Genomic DNA, 21,293 nt, shown 5'->3' with positions numbered 1-21,293 from the left:
TGAAATCGTGCATGGAGCTGTTTGAACTAGCATTAACGCCAGCAGCGAGATCGTGGCCGTCCATCATCTATTCCGCTCTGAATCCTGTCGGCGCTCGAGATAAAGCCATGTGTCCCGACACGACGCGTCCAGTTCGGATGGATGGGTCCACTTTGGTCCACGATGTACAGCGCGAAGGAATTGGAACGGACGGTCAGGATTGGAAAATATGGTAGGGAATACGAGATCGGAGAAGTACGGATCGCGTCGGCTCGTAATATGTCACCGGCCCACCGACGCATAAGGCGACAGAGGTTCTCTCTCTCTCTCTCTGCGCTCCATAAATTGGAAGGATAGAGCGGCTTTCCTTTGGATTCCGGTCACCGGAGTATTGTCGTCGCAGCCAGTTTACCCCGAGATCTGCCGCCGTCTCGCTGGAGCGGTCATTTATTCCAATCCATTTACCTGAATAAGCGAGTTTATAGAGTTTCCCCGTAGTTTGTCGAAATTTTATGGAACTGGTTTCCGGTTGAAGCAGGCGTGGTGAGCTGATTAGTGGAGTGGGGAGGAGGACGGGTTGATTTTGGTGTTGGATTTTGGGGTTTTCACCGGTGTGGAAACCTAAGTTTTGTCTTTCGTTGGATTCGTTCTTTTTTTAGCATTGTTTCTGTTCGATTGTTGAATTGAAGGGATTTCTTCGCTAAGCGAGGCTGCATTGATTGGAATCGAGGATGCTGCATTGATTCTGTTTTTATTGTATACCAGTTTGTGAATTGAACAGGACGAGGTGACGAAGGTGTGGTAATTGATTTTGTATATTTTTTTTTTCTTTTTTTTTTTTGGGTTTCTGTTAATTGAGAGGAGAGGGAGGGAAGCTTTTGTTTGCTGGATTACTTAGATTGGAGACTAGGGTTGCTAATGTATGGGGGCGGAGCCATTTGGGTTCCGGGGATGTGCAAGCTGGAGAGGTCTGCGCCGGGATCTGAGTACGAAGAGAGGCCGACGTGTTTGAAGTCATGCCGCGAGGGGAAGGCATCTGTAGCGGTGCAGAGGTTTAAGGGTGCGATGGTGTCGAGGTCGAGGATGAAGCTGTGGATGATCCGTGCGACTACCACCATATTGCTGTGGACGTGCGTGGTGCAGCTTACTGCACTGGGGGAGTTGTGGGGTCCGAGGGTTCTGAAGGTCTGGCCCTCCTGCTTCACTCTGTTGGATTCTCCGCCATCGCCGGCGATGAATCATCCACCAGTTATTGCTCAGAAGATTGTTCTACCACCCAAGAGTGAGTATTTTTTTTTTTTTTTCACTTTTTGATATTTATTCTTTTCTGTAGATTTTTTTTTTTCTGTGGTTTCTTTAAATTTGATTGGGTGCACTTTACCTTGAGAGGGAGATGATTGGTTTGGTAGGAACAGAAAATGACAAGAATTTTCTTAGGAAGTTGGAGTTTTTTTTTTCCTTCCAATATATAAGCAGTATATAATTGCTATAAGGCTCATTAAAATGATTAGTATTTTTATTCCAAGAATTAAGGGTCAAATTCTCTATGTTTCTTTTGGGAATGATATGCCTGATTGTGCCTTCCTCATCAAAAATAAAAAAGAAGATAAAAAAAGGAAGTTTTTATGATATTGCTGTTTATAATGGTCTCTTCACTCACCGGGCTGATCGCTGAAGGCTTGATAAAGCTCTTCTGAATGGTTTTTAATAATTGGCATTATGACGGTGATGGATACAGCGTTTATGATTTCTTATTTTGCTTGTTCTAAGAAAGGAAAATTGTGCATATTTCCTGCCTTTTCAGAGAAGCTTTACATTTTCCATCTGTGTATTCATTTTACGGACGTTTTAACTGTGATTTTGCCATTAGAGTAGCCGTTTGCATAATCATTTAGTCCTCTTCCTAACCTGTCCTGTCTCAAGTGTTACTTGAAATAGGCGGCCAAGTTAGCACTTTATGCGGCCGCGTAAGCTCTTAATGCGTTCGCATTAGCTGCATTTACTTTGTGGTGGCATTAATGAAGGGAACAATTGGTGTTAGCCCTATTCCCTTTCAGCAGCGGCAAAGAGAGGGGTATTTTAAAGCTTTGACAGGACTAGATGGGTAAATGATGGAAAAGAAGATGTCTGATTCCAAAGAGTGAAGAAGATGGGTAGGAGAAGAGAGGGCTTTGAGAATTTGAGTAGAGTGGAATGGGCAAACGGCAGAAAGGGGAAAAAACTAGGGTTTTATGAATTAGATTTGTTAATAATGATTTATAATTGGCAATTTACTATCTATTGTCATTAACTTCAATAATTTGTTAAAATTCTATAATTAATAAGCAATAATATATTTATATAATTAAAATATGATAAATTGACTAATATTTAAAAATAATTTATGATTGATAATGTAATATATAATATTAAAAGATTTATTTCAACTCCAGGGGTGGCGACAGCCCACGCCCAATCTTCACTGCTATTCTTATTGCTGCCTTAGGTTTTATTTTGGAATGACTTTCTTACTGCTTCTTAAAGCAACTTTATAAAATTTTTGTACTAGAAAGTTGCTTTAAGAAGTAGAAAAAAAGTCAATCCAAACGAAGCCTTAGATGTAAATGTAATTGTTATGTATAGATTTATTCTTCTTATGGTTTGTTTACTTCCATTTCAACATTGTTCCATCTAACATTTGGTGATTTTTTTTTTATTTATTTAGGGGTTTATAAGAATAATGGTTATTTGATGGTTTCCTGCAATGGTGGCCTAAATCAAATGCGAGCTGCAGTAAGTACTTGAATTATGAAAATTAAATATTGTGATTTGCTTTTGTTTTGTTCTATTCTAAATCAATGGCTGCCTGTTTCTAAATTGCTTTTAACATCAAATTGAAGATATGCGATATGGTTGCTATTGCAAGATATTTAAATGTGACGCTGATTATCCCAGAATTGGATAAGACATCTTTCTGGAGTGATCCTAGGTAAGTTTGGGGTGATAAAAGTTTTTTTGCCTCTCCTTTATCTTTTACTTTGAACAGTGGTAATTCATACAGAAATTTCAATTTGACAGTGAGTTTCAAGACATATTTGATGTAGAACATTTCATTACTTCATTGAGGGATGAAGTCAGGATATTAAAAGAGCTTCCTCCTAGATTAAAACAAAGAGTTGAGCTAGGAATGTACTTTTCCTTGCCACCTATTAGTTGGTCCGACATTTCTTATTACAAAAATCAGGTTTGCTTTGTTGTTTATTTATTTATTTTAAATCCATTCAAGGTTGTTGAATGCTGCAGTGTAATAATGGCTGAAATTTCTATGTTTGCAAGCAGATTTTGCCATTGATCCAGAAGCACAAGATTGTTCATTTGAATAAAACCGATTCCAGGCTTGCTAACAATGGCTTGCCAATGGAGATTCAGAAGTTGCGTTGCAGAACAAACTACGCCGCTCTTAGATTCACTCCACAAATCGAAGAATTAGGACGGAGAGTGATCGGTATGCTTCGCCGAAATGGCCCTTTTCTCGTCCTTCATCTCCGATACGAAATGGACATGTTAGCTTTCTCAGGCTGCACTCATGGCTGCACTGTGGAGGAGGCTGAGGAGTTGACCAGAATGAGGTTGAATGTAAAGGAATTAATTTTCATTCATGATAAGTTACATATATTTGATAGTAACATATAACTTTCCATTTACAGATATGCATACCCATGGTGGAAGGAAAAAGTTATAGACTCTGAACTAAAAAGGAAAGATGGTCTCTGCCCTTTGACACCAGAGGAAACAGCTCTGATGCTCAAGGCATTGGACATTGATCCCAGCACCACTATATACATTGCTGCAGGGGAAATATATGCTGGAGCTAGGAGAATGACTAGTCTAACTGCAGCTTATCCATATGTGGTTGGTAGTTTCGAATGTCTCTTTGTTCCTGAACCATATTCTTAGGGCTGCAAGCGAACCAAACATTCAACGAGCTATTCGTTGCTCGGTTTGATTAAAGCTCGTTTGTGATCGTTTAACTAGTTAAACAAACAAACTTGAACAACATTTTTAATAGTCGATCCTTAAATAAACAAGCTTGAACCCTAATGTGTTTGGTTCATTTATGTTCACGAACAACATCATTTGAAGCTCGTGAACAAGCTCGGTATTAAGCTCGATAAAAAGCTTAATAAAAGTTTGATTCATGATATTATAATTTGGTCATCCATTTATGAACAAGTTCATTAGATTTGTTTATGAACGTGCTTGTTTGATAGTGTCAAAAATTTGCTAAATATGTTCACGAACATAGCTCGTAAGTCTTGTTTGTTTAAAGCTCGATGAGCACTAAACGAACCGAGCATGAACACAACATGAATACAACATGAACACAAACAATAAAACTCGAATCAAACATGAACCGAACTTGAACAAGCTAATGATAAATGAACTCAAACATGAACACGAACATACTCGACTCAGATCAGTTCATTTGCAGCCCTACGTGATATTCCTTTTGTTGATTTCTTCTTCCTGTGTAATAGGTGAGGAAAGAGACACTTTTGGAGCCATCAGACCTTAGATTTTTTCAGAACCACTCTTCACAAATGGCAGCCTTGGACTATCTTGTATCATTGGAGAGTGACATATTTATTCCTACGTACGATGGCAACATGGCCAAGGTGGTTGAAGGTCACAGGAGGTACTTCAAATCCTTTCTTTCACTCACTCATTGAACTCTAATAGCCTTATTTGACTGTGAGCCAACTCTCAGATACCTGGGCTTCAGAAAGACTCTTCTCTTGGATCGTAAGCTTCTCGTGGAGCTGATAGACCAGTACAACTATGATTATATTAACTGGGGCGAGTTCTCTTCTTCTGTAAAGGCTGCCCATGAAGACCGAATGGGGAAGCCTGTAAGGAGAAGAGTGATCATGGAGCGACCAAAGGAAGAGGACTACTTCTATTCTAACCCTCAGGAATGTCTCATTCTTCCCTTTCAGGATCAGAACTTCAGTTCACAATGATCTTCGTTAGAATTCGACGTGTCTGTTCTCCTCCTCCTCAATGTGTAAAATTCTACTCATTCGCCAAGAGGACTTTGAGCTCCAATTGCGCTGCTACATCTCTGAACAGGTAACAATCTCTTCAAGCAGCTGGTACATACGGTGAGATGGTTGTATTAATTTATATTCTTGAAATAAGATTTGATTAATGTATAGAAAATTCAGTTCAGGCTTTGTAAGCATGGCGGATTTTGAATGTGGGAGATAGCAAGTTGTTCTGTGCTATTGAATACTTTTAGAGAGAAACAAAATATTATTAAGGAATTTTTTTTATTTTTACACCTTTTGGTTTATGATTTAGGGTTCTATCAGAGTAAAGTCTCCATGTACACGTTGTAATTTTGAAGTTTTCATACATTGTATGGGATTTTTATATACATAATACATAAAACTATTGAAAATACATATTTAACGCTTAAACTATTGTATTTACTGATATTCCACCTAAAAATCCCTTTTCCTCAATTCTACCACATCGTTCAAGTGCCGTTAGAAATCCTGCCTCACGTCTATGTTCATTCGTGCGAAGATGGGGTTGGTCGGTGGAACAAGAGCAACGGCGGCATGGAGATGTCTCCGGTAAGCTGGAGCCAACTACCATAACATTTCCTTGATCACATCATCGCCCTTCTCCCCCACCGCTTACTTCCTTCTCTCCTACCATCAATTTTTTCAAATCTCAATCTAAAGAAAACTAGAAACCTCCTTCCTTCTCCTCCTGCGCTGCCCATAATCAACAATTGTCATTAGCTCCGCCCTTACCTTCACCGTTCCTTCCACTCTCTCTCTCCAAAAAGTTTGATTCCGTCCTTCTCTTTTACCCATCATCTCCTCGGTCGACTTAGCAGGACAAGTGACGAAGACCCAAGACCTCACCTTCTCAACCCGACCACCTTCAAGCATCGCTAACCGCCTCTTTTACAATTGTCATGACATTGCCTTCGCTCGTTATGGCAAGCACTTGCGGCAGATGAAAAGGATTTGTATCGTCCACCTACTGAGTGTTAAATGGTTCAATCATTCCGGTTTGTGATCGATGAAGAAGCATCTTTTCTTCTTTCGAGCATCAAAGTAGCATCGCCATCGCCAGTAAATTTGAGCAAAATGATTATGGTGCAGTGCAGGAGGAGAAGGAAGTAATCAAGAGATTCTGGATTATGGGAAGAAGTATTCAGGAAACGATGGGTTTCGAGAAATGTTAAGTAAGCTTCAGTGTTGCAACAAGGCGGGATTTTTGACAGGCTTAAATGAAGTGGTAGAATTGAGAAAAATAGGAGTTTTATGTGGTATATGAGTAAATATAATAATTATAATGTTAATTATATATTTTCAATAATTTTAAAGATTATGTAGGTAAAAATTACTTATATTTTATTTTATATAAATATAGTACACGAATTTCCTTTAAAGCTTATGAATGTGAATATGAATGGCCGCGCTTATCGGTGGAATTGCGTCCTGATTGCGTCTCTCATTGGGAGTCTGAGATTTGACGGCGTCGACTTCTCCGCTGATACCGTTGAACGCAGACACGGTGTCTGAAACTTATTTAGTTGTTGCAGACGTCCAATGATCACAGCTGGCATGTTAGATATCAAACAATATAGTTTTGTCATATAATAAATGAAAATAATTTATAGTGATAATTTGTATAATAAAATAATTTATTTTGAAATTATTATATAGATATTTATGTGTTTTAGGAAAAAAGTTATATCAAGATGTTGGATGTATTTATAGAACTCTTTAATAAAAACATGGAATGATATTGGACACATGTTTGAACAAGAATTAATTATCTTTGTGATCATTTTGTATAAATATATCTTCAAATTTTATTGTTATGTATTTAAAATTATTATGAATCTTTTAAATTTTTTTGTAATTTTTTATAACAAAATAAAAACTTTCATACATGAATAGTTGGATCCAAAATGAATTTCTTTGTGATAGTAGTGTTCTTAATTTTTAATATGGGGGATTTACATATATACCACTTTATATCATATTATTTATATATCTAACATCTAAATTTTTAATATTTCATACCTATCATCCATTAATCAAATATGGGTTCATAGTGAAATATTAAAGTTTATAGAGTGACAGACATGACATATTAAAATTTATAGAGTGACAGTCATGAAATATTAAAGTTTTAAGTGTTAAATATATAAATAGCATGATATAAAGTGTTTTAATATTTTGTCTTTATAGTCAACTAGTGGTTGTTTTTTATAATAAAATATATATAATTAACTAGAATAGAGAATTTCGTGGATAACAAATTGAGCAAAATATTATTTTCGTTTTCATAATTAGTATGGGGTTAATAATGGGCAACCTTATTCATTAATTTAATGTGATTTAGACTATATTTATGCATTTTTTTTGCAGCTTTCTAAAACGACTTTCTAGTAAAAAATTTCTAATTTAATAAATTTGTGTACTAAAAAGCTGCTTTATAAAACAACAAAAAAGCTGTTTCAAACAAAGCCTAACTCGATCATAACATGGGCATTGTTATAGTTTTTATTCTTTTTTGCTCAATATCATACTTTAGCATGTGAATCTATTAAAAGCATAAAATCGATATTAAACCCAATCTTCTGTTAGCATGTGAACAGAATTGACACAATTTAAATAAATATACGAACTACTTAAATCCTCGATGATGACCATGTTGAATATTTATATCAACTGGAGGGGACTCTACACCTTCAAATGCTTATGAAATGCAAATGTTTCCCAATGGCTACAATAAATTTTCGATGATGGCCGTGTGGAAAGCTAATCTCGACCGGAGGGGATCTCAAATATTTAAAATATCCCAAATTTCAAAATTAAATCATGTTTGGAACAAAATATGGATAAAAACAATATTCAAAATTTTAAATAAAATTTATTATTTAAAACTTAAAGCAAAAATCCATTCATTATCCCAAATGTTTTTAAGGATGACAAATTTAAGAATAACTTCAGTTCACAAAGAACAAAATGTCTAATTGAATGTATCAATACGATTCATTCTCAAATGATTTCTCACCAACGAGAATGTGGAATGTGCCCTCTAACTGGGTGGCTTTGATGCAAAATAGCACTACTATATCACAGTTACGGTCAAAGCTCGTATGTTCCCCAATGGTTAAAAGCTCCTTGAGTAATGAATTATGGGGTACACTCAATAAGACATAAAGCTTTCTGTTAGCTAAGGTTGAATAAAATTTGTTTCCTTAAACAAACAATCACTTTAAGTCTACAAGGTACTCTTGGACGAAGCAACTCATGCCTGCTGACAAGGATCATTCAGTTATGTTGGGTCGACTACCTCCTCTAATTAACTAAACTAGAGACCATGACGGCCCGGGACGACGGAACCTTGGGATCTTGATGGGGTTCGTCATCATTCCCCCCATCATCCGTTTTAAGCATATAAAAAATAAAAAAATTATAATTCTAAAAATTTAACGTGCTGTTACTATATGTTAGGTACTTCGTACCTATTTCATAAGTAGCCTTAATCAAAAGTGCTCTCTCATCATTGGGAGAGATAATTAACCATAGATGCTTCAGTCTATGGAAAACCTAGCAGGGGTGTCAATTTCGGGTCACGGGTCGGGTTCGGTTTTTAAACTAAACGGGTCAAACGGGTTGACCCGGCAACCCGCCGGGTCAACCCGAACCCGACCCGTTTTTCAAACGGGTCGATTTCTGGAACCCGAACCCGACCCGGGTGGAAAACGGGTCGGGTCCAACCCGGATTTTTCGGGTCGGGTTCGAGTCGGGTTTTCGTGTCGTGTCAAATATTGACACCCCTAAAACCTAGAACCATATTATAAAGTTCTCACAAAATGAGGGCAAAATCTCTGGGCAGTGCTTTATCCCAAAGTTAATCTGTTTTCTAAAAATTTGACCATGAACATTGTTAAAACTCTCATACGCAGTCGAGGCCGGGGCGCAAATTTTCGGAGCCAACACCTACCATCCAGACCAATGTTGATGTGAGTTGTTGACCATAAGACCGACACTCGCAATCACTATCAAAGTCGATGTTTGCCTTCTTGGTTGTCATTCCTTTCCCCTTTAAGGAGAAAAATAAAATAAGCAATTGTTCATTTTTTGATAGCAACTCTAACATCTCAAGACTCCTAATTCCAACATGGTAGCAATTTTCACAGTTTATGCCAATAAGGATGTGCATTAGTTGGTTTAAACTATAAAAAAATCAAATTAAATCATTGGCTAAGTTGATTCCATTTATTAAAGGATGTTTCTATTTTTTATTTTGGAGTAAGGTTTATTTGGATTACATTAATGGTTTGGTTTTAAAATAAAAAATTTAGTTCAATATAAAGTCAAAGTTTCATTAATAAATTAGTAAACCCTAAACTTTAGAACTCCATATCTAAATAATCTAATATATAATTTGAATTTCTATTAAAAAAAACTCCCTCTAGCTCGGCTTGTTCCGCTCCGTGCTCGGGTTCCTCCGGCGCGTGGGCTTTGCCCCGCTTCACTTGGTTTTTCCAGCTGGATGTTTTTTCGTTTTCCGGCTGATGGTGTCTCTCTGGGTTCAGGAAAGTTTTATTCTCTTTTGCCCTTTATTTTATTGTGTCTTTGTCTCTTTGTTCGTTCCCGATGGTCGACATGGCCTCACATAGGCTCTTAGATTTAGGTTTTTTGGATGAATCTAAGAAATCACGTTCATTTTTGGATGTTTTATCTGGGCATTTGTTAGATGTTCTTTTTTTTCTCTCAAAACGTGTTCTATCCGTGGATTGCCTGCTGTTTGGATTTCGGAGGAAGATATTTCTTCTTTAGCCGCTCCTTTCCAGTTTGTTTTGGTCAGCTTTTTTCCTTCCCGACGCCCTAGTTTATATGCTATCCGTCAGTTTTTCTTTAACCTTAAGCTTTCGGTAACATTACTCGATTCGTCTCATGTCCTGATTAAACTTGCGAATGATATGGCTAATGGATTGCAATAGAGTTTTTTTGTAATCGTTCTTATATAGTTTTCAATTGCTATATGAAAATCACTAAGTGGTCACCTGCCCTTGACATTGGAGTGAAATCTCCTGTTATCCCCATCTGGATATCTTTCATGTCTCTTCGGCCCCATCTTTTTGCTCCCAAGATCCTTCACGTGTTGGGATCTTTATTTGGACGCCCTTTGAAAATTGACACCGCCACCTCTTGGCTCGCGACCCTCTCTGGCGCTAGTTTTGGTTGAATTGGATATTACGAAAAGCTATCAAGAGAAGGTTTGGCTGGGTTCCAAGAATTTGGGCTATGTTCAGTAGGTGCAAATGGAAGTTTTTCCCCCTTTTGGTGATATTTGTACATCCATTGGGCATAAGCGGGGTGATTGTCGTTCATCTTCCACTACTACCAATCTAGTTTCCTCTTCGAAACTAGCTATTCCTGTTAGTCATGGAGCTTTTGTTGTGAACAACGCGGGTGAGGGTGTTTTGAATGATTCTGTTAATCCTATTTTGCTAGGTGTTGGTCTGTATGGGTTGGCTGCTAATCCTATGGTTCCTGTTAATGCTTTCCCTTCCTTTATTTTGCAAGTATGTGGACAGGATGTTCCTGTGTCTAGCCCTGTGCTTCCGCCTATGTCCCCTATTGTTGTTTGTGATTCTCCAGGTCCTAAATCCTAATGTGGTGCTCATGGATTCTTCGGTCATCCATGACCATCGTTTATGTGATAGTGAGGCTGGGGATGGTAATTGTGCTATAAACTTGCAACATATTGTGTCGTGTGCTAATTCTGTGCCTGCCCTGTGCGGCTTGGTTTTGGCTGAGGTTTCTTGTGTGCTTGCTGAGAAATCAGATTCCTCTGTTTCACCTAGTCGGGATATTTTTCTCCAATGATGCATACTGTTCAAGTTTCTGGCCCTTTTCTTGAGGTTCATGTTAATCTAATATCAACTGAGGATTTCTTCTCTCATGTGGGTGTTGATTCGGGAGAGAGTGTGAGAATGCAAATAGATTGTTTTCAATGTTCATCCGATTTCTCTTCGGAAGTGAGTGGGGATGAAGAACCTGGGGATGATTTTGCTTTGCAGAATGACCGACCTATTGTCTTAGTTTTATCTCATGGGAGGGTAGACGTGATAAGAAATAATTTTGGGTTTGTGGTGCTGGTTTCGGTAGCCTTTGGCTCTTCTCTTTGCTTGTTGGTCTCATGTGGTGGTGGCGTTTTTGGTTCATTCGTTCCAACCTATTGTGGGCTGCATCGGTTGGAAGACACTATGGTTTATTTCAACATCCTTTACTTTTGGTGGTTGCTATTTTGCTGAAGCTTCATTTAATATTTGCGGATGCGATGTATAGTTTGTGGGCAATGATGTGGCTAGGGCTCACTTCTTTAAAGCCGTGGCTCGTGGCAACCTTTGGTGGTGTGTTTCTTGCTCGATCGGGATGGATACTTGGCGCGTTACTGTTCTCACTCCAAATTGGATGGCCCGTGTCTGGCTTCAGAGTAGTTGGAAGCCTCTACCAAATACTGAGCTTGATGAGTTGTTAACCCTTTGTATCTCTGTAGGCTTTTTTTCATTCCGTTTATAAGCTTGATGTACCCGTTTTTTGTTGCAATAAAATGTGTTGTTTAAAAAAAAAAAACTAATATGTTACTACTTTGTTTAAACCAAAATTTATTTGAAATAACTGAACTATATTGCAATTCAATCTGGTTCGGTTCTACCTATGATTTGGTAATTTGGCTATACCTATGATTTAGTTCGATCATTTAATTTAACAAATTAGTCAAATAATCCATCTAAATCGATCAAAAGCAAATCTATAATGTCAGCTACATTGTATTAACATATTATCCAACAATGATAAAGTGTATACTTTATAATATCATCTCAAATAAGGGTGTCAATATTTGACACGATCCGAAAACATGATCAAAACCCTAACCAAGTCGGGTTCGGGTTAGGGATTTCGACCCATTTGTAAAACCAGTTCAGGTTAAAGTTGACCCGAAATCCAAAATCAACCATGTTTGACCTATTTTTAATCAATTTACTAGGGTTTTAAAAGATTGTTATGAAATAAGTAAATGCTATTTCCAAAAAATAATAAACCATGTTACCCAAATTGAATTAAACTTGGTTTATTTTTAATTGATTGAAGTAAATCTTATCTTAATTTGATTTAGGTTTAAATATTAAATAAAAAAATTAGTAAAACATATTTTAGTGCCGGGTTTGTTATAAAAACGGGTCGGTTTAAATAGTGCTGGGTTTGTTACAGGTTGGATTCGAACTTTACCTGTGACCCAATTTTGATTATCGAAGTAATGAAATCATTTTATGTGAAGAAAGCCAGACAATTTCCCCTACACACTTTTTTTAAGTCAAAAATTTCATGTCATATATAAGTTATTATTATCTATGCTAAGATATCAACTCTCTCACCACCGCAAATATTTTATCATGCAACAATACTGAAGATCAACTCAAATGATACATTGTTTGAGGATACCTAATTTTGTCAAATGGAAAAGGAGCTTAAGGAATGCAGTGTAAAATGAATACAATATAAAAATAATAGTTTATAGTTGTTTGGATGACATATATGATTTTATCTCCTTTTTTTTTGAAGTAAAGTGAATGCAATGTAAAGTGTAAAATAGTTATGTTCGGGGTGGCCGACGGTGGTGGTTGTGACAGGCGGCTTGGGTGAGCGACAGTAGGTGGTCGACGGTTGTCAGCAGCGACTTGTAGTGGACGATAGCCAACGATCGACGGTGTATGGTGGCAGGAGGCGGCGACTGACAGTGGCAGTATTCGTTGGCGGTGGTCATCGTTCTCGGCTTAAACAGTCCAGAACGTTTTACCTCAACAAATGAACTAAAAAGTAATACACCGCATTTACTTTATTTTATTTGGAATTTACTTTTCATCAAATCAAACATCCAATTTTTTTATATATATTTTTTTTATTTTTTTCACTTTTCTACCGTGCAAAGTCCCCTAAACTTAATTATTTTATCACCTAATTTAAAAAAAAAATAGTCTTCACCAATTATTTAAAAAATATACTAAACCATGTGACATTGTAGAAAATGTACTGCTAGAACAAAAAAAATGTGACATTGTAGAAAATGTACTGCTAGAACAAAAAAATCGAGGGAAAAAAAGAGAGCCAGCGATTAGAGTGAAGTAGTGGCCTAGGAGAGCCAAACCTATGGCTTCTTCTTCCTCGTCAACTCTCCTCCTCCTCTCGCCTCTACCTCTATCCGATCTCTCTTATAAACCCCTCCGCCCTCACTACCCCCACTTCCTCCTCCCCCACTGCCACGAACGCCACCGCCGACGCCGACGACTCCTTACCCGCGCCAAAAAAGGCCGTGGCGGTGGCGACTCTGCCGAGCCGCCCGACCGTATCATTTCCGCCGTCTGCTACCTCTACCCTTTCCTCGACGGCGTCCATTTCGGTCGCTTTCTTCTCGCCCAGTTCCCGCCTATTCAACTCATCATTTTCCCCTTCGCCCCTGCCATCCGCCTCTTTAGCGCTTCACCTCTCAACCCTTTCCTTATCTTTCTCACCCTCTATTTCGCCGTAGTCCGTAACCCCTCGTCCTTCAGCCGTTACGTTCGCTATAACACGATGCAGGCCATCGTCCTCGACGTCCTCCTCATCTTCCCGGATCTCATAGAGCGCTTCTTCGCCCCACGAGATGGCGTCGGCCTCGACATAGTCATGTCCATTGACAGCACCGTCTTTCTCTTCCTCCTCATCAGCATGATATACGGATCCACCACTTGTCTTTTGGGCCAGGTGCCTCGTCTCCCCATCGTTGCGGATGCTGCTGATAGGCAGGTAATGTGATTGACCTGCTTCGAAGTTTTATTGTACTGGCGAACAAGTAAAATTTTGCCCTTTCTTGTATTGATCAATATTTTTTATAAACATACAAGTCTATATTGTTATTTTCTTGCTACATTCAACAATTGAACTTGGTTCATTGCACTGTTGTGATGGTAGTCTTTCATTTATCTGGAATGCCTATATTTGCTTTGAATTGTTGTCTAGAATGCGGCTGGAAATGAGAAACTTGCATGCTTGTGTCTTGAATGTGTGCTGCAATGGCCTATTTTGCTCCTTTTTTTTTCAAGAATTAAATGACTTCTTTGTTTTGAAACATTGCATGATGAAAATTAGTGGTTTTGAGAATTATGGTATATGTTGATTGTATAGTGACAAAGCTCGGTTTTTTTTAGATTGAAGCTGAGCCTAAGGGCCTATCTGTTTGCTCATTTTGGATAAATCAGGCAAAATGTTTTCTACTTTTAGGCTTTGTTTGGGACGGCTTTCTTACTGCTTCTTAAAGCAGCTTTCTTTGGGACGGCTTTCTTACTGCTTCTTAAGGTCTTAATGCTTCTTTAAGAAAGCTGCCTTAAGAAGCAGTAAGAAAGCCGCCCCAAACAAAGCCCGAGTCTAAGTGAAATTAAGCCGTTTGGTTGGAGAAAGAAAACATACTAATATAAGCATAAATGTTTGTTTGGTAAAAACTCTTTAAAGTTGCACTTCATTGGCTTAAGTCCTAGCTATCAAGATTAACGTCCATTTGGGGCTATTTTATTACAAACGTTAACTTTCATTTTAACTGCCTAGCCCTGCATATGAAGTTAGCAAATAGTTAACTAGATTATCATTTAGCTAACCATGTGCGAAATCAAATTAACTGGCATCATTTAACAGGCTAATCCAGCAAGCTATTAACCAAATTAGAATTAGTAAATAGTTAATGGTTAGTGAGTACACATGGGGGCAAGGCAAGCGATTTCAAAGCTGTCATAAGAGGCATGGCGCATATGGGGTGATAGTGAAATGAACAAAGACTTGCCATGAGATGACAATGTGAGAATCGCTATAGGTAGGACAAAATGGTCTTAGGGCGAAAAAAAGAGAAGTTGGGGTGCTTAAGCATAACTATGCTTGATTTCACTTTTCTTTAGATTAAGCTTTATTTTCTTACATTACTCCTCCATAAGAGCTGTTTGGCTTGGGTTATGGCCTTAAGCTAGTTTAAATCATTTATCACAATATATGTCAAGTTTTAAAATCTTACTGTGAAAAACACTAATCTTTAAGCTCTAAAACTTGTACAAAAGAGTATAATGCTATTAATTTGGTTTTGAAGAGCTAAAATATCCAAAACTCTTTTTTAGTTCTTAAACTGTATGTTTCATTCAAGTTTTCATTATCACCACCTACATTTTCAATCTTGTTGAGTGGAGATGATAACTCTTGTTTATGCAAGTCTTTTTGCAATTTATTCATGCTATTTTTAGTCTTTAATAAAATTGTTGTACTAAATGCAAGGTAATCATAAAATTAGCTAAATTATGTTTTAGCAACAAATTATTATGTTTGATCTAAATAATCTCACCAAAAATATGGATCTTAAAAAAAAAAGAAGCACCCAGCTTGGACAATTTGGAGATAATTGGTCTTAGGGTTTCGTTTAGTGTAGCTTATTTTTTGTAGTGATTGATTACATATGAGAGAACCCTATGAGCGTTTTGTTCAAGGCATAAATGAGCTTCTAGTGAGATTTAGATAAGAGGAGATGAAATATTATGTTTAGGTTTTGATGTAGGTCAATGTTTAGTTTGGGACGGCTTTTTTTCGCTTCTTGAAGTATTTTTCTTGTGAAAAAATTTTAATTTTTGTACTAAAAGCTGCTTTAAGAAGCAGGAAGAAAGCCGTCCCAACAAAGCTTAATTTGCCTCTATCAAATTTTTTCTTGTTTCGTTCTACTTATTCCTTGCTTTTGATCCCAAGCTAGAGAGGGATAGTATGCTATCTAAATTCTAAAGTTAAAGAGATTGGCTATGCTGCTTTTGGCATTGAGAATAAAGCTTATATGTTCTCTTATTTATTTTCATAGGAGAAAATAACAACTTTAAGAGTTTGTTGGACGCTAAATTTAATTTAGGAAAATAAAATACTTATTATCTTTAAGCAAACTTTTGATAAAATAGTCAAAAGAATAAATAAATCTTATAAAAAAATTAAATTATATAGATATCTATGAATAAGGATGAGGGTCGGCCCCATCATTTAACTGATCAAAAGGTGAATGGATAAGGCTTATCTATGAATAAGTGATCTCACAATGCCTAGTTAATGGCGTCTATTTATACTTACAGCCTCCTCATATCTCTTATGTGTTGTTTTCCATGTAATTTTGAATATTATTTTACAGATTACGAAACTTGAATCTACCAAACACATTAGTTCAGTTAATTTGGATTAGCTCGACCCTAAGGTCATGTTTAATGATAATCAATTCACAAGAAATTGTCTAAGTGTTATAGTCTTAGTCGACTAATCTATATTAGAGAAGAACCTCCTAGATCTACCTCCTTATATCAAGTAATTTATGCATGCAAATCAATATTGCAGGAATGGAAAAACCCTCACTTCAACTCATATAATGCAGTTTGTATAATATAGTATAACATGTATATATGTATAATATATGTGTAGTATAGCTATAATATAGGTATCATATATTATAGTATATTATAGTATAATATATGTGTAGCATAGGTCTGGTGTAGTATAGTTATAGTATAGATATAATTTAGTATAGTGTAATATAATATATGTATAGTGTAGGTATGGTAAACTATATGTATAGGATATGTGTAGTATAGTATAGTGTAGTACAATATGCAGGGGCGGAGCTCTCTTTAGGTCAGGAGGGCAAATTGCCACCCCCGAACCCCGTCATGGGGTGCTGACTCCTTGGACCCTCAATATATATGCAAAGTGCATGACGATCAAGGATATGAATGAATAGGGGTTGCTATTATATTAAGGTTGATTCTGCCCTTGACAATATAGTATATTATAATATATTTGTAGTTATAGTATCTGCATAGTGTAATATAATATAGTATAATATATATGTATAATATAGGTGTAGTGTATTATAGGAACAATATATGTATAATATAGTTATATTATAGTATATTATAGTATAATTATAGTATAATATAGTAATAGTATATATATAATATGGTATATTATAGGATAGTAAAGTACAGTATAGTTATATTATAGTATAATATAGTAAGGCATAATATAATATAAGTATTGAATAATATGTATATATTATAGTATAGTGTAGATATGCTGTAGTATATGTATATTATAGTACAGTATAGTATAAATATATTGCAATATAATTATATCATAGTATAGGTATACTATACATATTAGAGTTGTGGGCATCTTCTAACTACCTGGTTGTTCTTCCTCAATCTATTTCTGTTATTTTACGAAGTCCAAAATTTCCTACTTATCAAAATATCTGATTAATTTCTCTATTTTTCATTCATTTTACTGTTTGGGTTTTTAACAATGCATGAAGGCAGAGGATTGCTTTATTCTAATATTATTAGTGACATCCCTTGCAATTATGAAATTAATGGCTCCTAAAGCTCATTCTTTCATAAATTTTCAATCTTCATATGACATTAATTTTGGTTTCTCATAAAAATGGTTGATGTAAGTTTGTTAAATAGAAAGCGTTTTATCTGTTTTCTTCCAAAATCAAATTGAATCCTGTTTATTTATTGTCTCAAGACTAAAAGATTGTATAGAGAGCTTACAGGAACACTGTTTGTTTAGCTGATTAGGCTGCTACTTGGACATTAAGGTTTCGTTTGGGACTGCTTTCTTACTGCTTCTTAAAACAACTTTTAAGTATAAAAATTAAAATTTTTATATTAAAAAGATGCTTTAAGAAGCAGTACGAAAGCCATTTCAAACGAAACATAAGTCACTGTTTTGATTATTGTTCTACCTTGTTAGGCTGCTTAGAATGAGTTAAAGGCTAACATTTTGAGTTACAGTCTAATTTTGGTTATGTTAAATGCTTCTTGAGTGGTCTTTGCAGACATGCAATCATTATTTGTTGAGAACATTGTGAAAAAAAAAGAAGAAATTGCATATGAATATCCCGAATAGAAAGTGATAAGGATTGACCTCAAAGTCTTTGGATCTGCTTTAAAATTAGTGTTATGTAAATTACTTATGTGTTTTACTTTGGGGTGAAATCATGTTGGTTCTAGGGTGAGTAAGTCCATGACCACTCTCTAGGAGTTTGCCAACCCTCAATTTACAATTTTGTCAAATCACTGATAAAAAAAATGCCCAAACTAACAGAGCCCTATATTAGGTGCCCACACACACACCCACCCACATACCCACCCATACCCATTGGGTATGGGTGGGTATGGGTACGCCCATGGCCTCATGGGTGGATATGTGTAGTTACTAATTATCTGGGGATAAAATGATTTACATTGCTAATCATTGTATACCATATATTACTGTAATCCTCATTATACAACATGCAACACTGATCTGTGCTGCGACCACGATAAATTTTGATATGTGACTTAAAATTTTGCAGTCAAAGCAAAGTATAACAAGCCTTAAGGCCAGCAATTTGTGGCGACTGTGTTCAAAAAGCATGGAAGTGGGTGGGTATGGGTGGGTACAACATCTCAAAAGTCACCATGGTTGGGCAGGGGTGGGCGAAGCCAGCCCACGCAGAGTGTGGATACCTAATGGGTACCCAACTAAGATCCCATGTAGGGCTTTGCAAACTAACCATATTCTGTTCAATTGGTTGATTAGTTAAAACAAAGCCTAGGACTTTTACATTATAGTCTATTTATACTTTTCTCTTAGATATGTGGTGATATCATCTTATTAGTACTTTGTACTTTTTTTAGTGGAATTATTACTTTTTTATATTTTTTATTTATTAAATTATTATTATTATATTTATTTAATTATTTAAAATTTTGCTCACCCTATAGAAAGATGCTTTGGTTGATTTATTTTCACTCATCTCAGAGAAGATTCAAGGGCTCTGAGACCATCATAACCAAGAAATTGATTAGGATATCCTAATATGATTTTCTTCATAAAGAGAGGAAAAAGGAAAAAAAAAATTAGCTTAGAATTTTTTTTTTTTTAAATTTGTTCATCAAGGGTCTTAACTTTATCGGATTTGCTTGAGACAAGTGCATTATAAATTTTAATTGATTTATCATATTTTGCACTAATTTTAAATTAAATCTAACAATTTGACATTTATCACCCCATAAATTTAGGTTTCATTTAAGATAGCTTTTGTACTGCTTTGCTTTTGAGACCGCATCCTTAGTTTTTTGTTAGGCCATTGATTTCAATAAATTTTTGTATTACGAAGTTACTTTTTATAGTAATCTTTTAAAAATTTACTCTCTCCACAATAATTTTACAATCATCTTTATTTTCTCCGCTGCATCGGTTCCTAACTTTTAATGATTTATATAATATATTAGATAGTGAGGAGGGTGAAAGATGTATGCGTAAGTTAGTGAAGCAAAGAGATAAAAGAAGGATTTAATTCAAGTGAATTGCATTAAGAATGAAGATAATTTTTTTTTATTAGAAGAGTATATTCAATAAAGATGGATGAAATATTTTGATAAGTTTTTCATTGAAGATTGTAAAAATACGATTAACTTTAGTGACATTAGCACTTTAAATGAAAAAAGAGATTTTTATTTTATCGGCATATTAGTAAAATTGAAATTATAAAAATTTTAAAGAAAATAAAGTGTGGAAAACTATTGGAGCTCATGATATTTCAATTAAGGTGTGAAAGTACTTTGGAGATAAAGGAATTTATTGGCTTGTGAATTTTTTCAATGTTATTTAGAAGACTAAAAAGATGTGAAATGAATGGAGTCTAGAGTTTGTTGATTCCTATTTTTAAGATTAAAGGTGATGCACAAAAGTGTGTAAATTATAGATGAATTAAGTTAATGTTTTATACTTTGAAACTATGGGAGAAAGTTATTGAGTATAGATTATAGCGTGATACTAATATTTCTCAAATTCAATTTGGATTCATGTCGAGCATGTTTACTATGGAGCTATACATTATTAAGAGATCTGATTGAGAAGTAAATAGAGAATTAGGAGGATATACATATGATATTTATTAATATAGAGGAAGCTTATGAAAATAAAATGATTAATAATGCTTACACTCAAGTCATTAAGGATATGTATGCTAGAATTGTTACTGATGTTCAAACACAGTGGTTTGACCAAGTATTTCTTATTTCAGTTGGATTAAATCAATTATCAACTTTACTTTCATATCCTTTTACTTTAGTCATGTATGTTCTTACTAGACATTTTGCAAGAAGAAGTACCATGATTTATACTTTTTTTTCAAATGATATTCTTCTTGTTGATAAAACTAGAGAGGGAGTTGAAAGTAAATTTGAATTTTGGATGTCAACTTTAGAGTCTAAATGTTTTCGTTTGAGTAAATTTAAAATCAAATATATGCAATATACTTTTACTAGTAATAACTTTTGGGGTTCAGGTATTGATTAAAAAACATTAGAAATGATTTTTTAATATTAAATTTAAATGAGAATTTAACACCTAACAAGACTAAAAAAATGTGATTCATGTAACTAATCTCATGTAATGAGATAAATATTTGATGTTATTGTTATGACCGTTTTAAAATAATTGTTTCACAATAATATTTTTTTATAGAGTTTTCATGCTTATATTTAGCCTTACAATGATAAAAAAATTGTTGTCCGCATTTCAAAAAGGAAAAAAATTTATGATACACATAAAAATAAAAATTAAAAATTAAAAATCAGCTCTCATAATAGTTATAACATTTGGGAATTTTGGCCAAACATTAAAAAAGAAAAAAAAAGTTGATTTTGGTTCATTTTCAACTAAATTTATCTAAAATAATTTTCAACACCAAATTGAAGTCATAGACATAGAAAATCTTGTTTCTAACCTCACCATTTATTGGACCTGCTCAATCTAAAGGAAATGTAAGGAAGAAGGCCAAAAAACAATTGGATGGGAATATTTTAATCCCTTTAATGTTTAAAATTTTAAATTTATTTCATAAATTAATAATAAATATGATATATATTTATTACATTAATTTTAATACAAAATTAAAAATTAATGTATAAATTAGTTGTATAAGCATAATAAAAAATTTAGGTAGCAATGAAGCTACAGGAGCTGTAAATACAGTGGAGAAAACATTGCACAGTAAACTAAGGATTCATTTGTAACAACTTTCTTATTATTGTTTTGTAAAAATAACTTTTTATATAAATTTTTTTTGAATGTATTTAAAAACTGTTTTAAAAAACAGAAAAAAAATATCCCAAATAAAGCCTAAGACTTCAT

General features: G+C 35.1%; 2 protein-coding genes across 2 annotated transcripts; both read left to right on the top strand.

Moving 5' to 3' along the window:
* Positions 1 to 277: 277 nt before the first annotated feature.
* On the top strand, positions 278 to 5,299 carry LOC110106249 (rhamnogalacturonan I rhamnosyltransferase 1-like). The gene is made up of 8 exons (XM_020836076.2): positions 278 to 1,261; positions 2,684 to 2,751; positions 2,859 to 2,947; positions 3,037 to 3,202; positions 3,298 to 3,587; positions 3,666 to 3,870; positions 4,497 to 4,654; positions 4,727 to 5,299. The coding sequence occupies exons 1-8, from the start codon at positions 898 to 900 to the stop codon at positions 4,977 to 4,979; spliced, it is 1,593 nt and encodes a 530-aa protein (XP_020691735.1). The 5' UTR covers positions 278 to 897; the 3' UTR covers positions 4,980 to 5,299.
* A 7,855-nt stretch (positions 5,300 to 13,154) lies between these two features.
* On the top strand, positions 13,155 to 14,055 carry LOC110106248 (protein TIC 20-v, chloroplastic). Its single transcript, XM_020836075.2, has one exon. The coding sequence runs from the start codon at positions 13,218 to 13,220 to the stop codon at positions 13,860 to 13,862; it is 645 nt and encodes a 214-aa protein (XP_020691734.1). The 5' UTR covers positions 13,155 to 13,217; the 3' UTR covers positions 13,863 to 14,055.
* The last annotated feature ends 7,238 nt before the right edge of the window (positions 14,056 to 21,293 follow it).

The sequence above is a fragment of the Dendrobium catenatum genome, unplaced genomic scaffold, assembly GCF_001605985.2.
Source record: "Dendrobium catenatum unplaced genomic scaffold, ASM160598v2 fragScaff_scaffold_51, whole genome shotgun sequence".
NCBI lineage: Eukaryota > Viridiplantae > Streptophyta > Magnoliopsida > Asparagales > Orchidaceae > Dendrobium > Dendrobium catenatum.
Note: the sequence above shows the minus strand (reverse complement) of the source record. Positions and strands in the feature narration are given on the sequence as shown.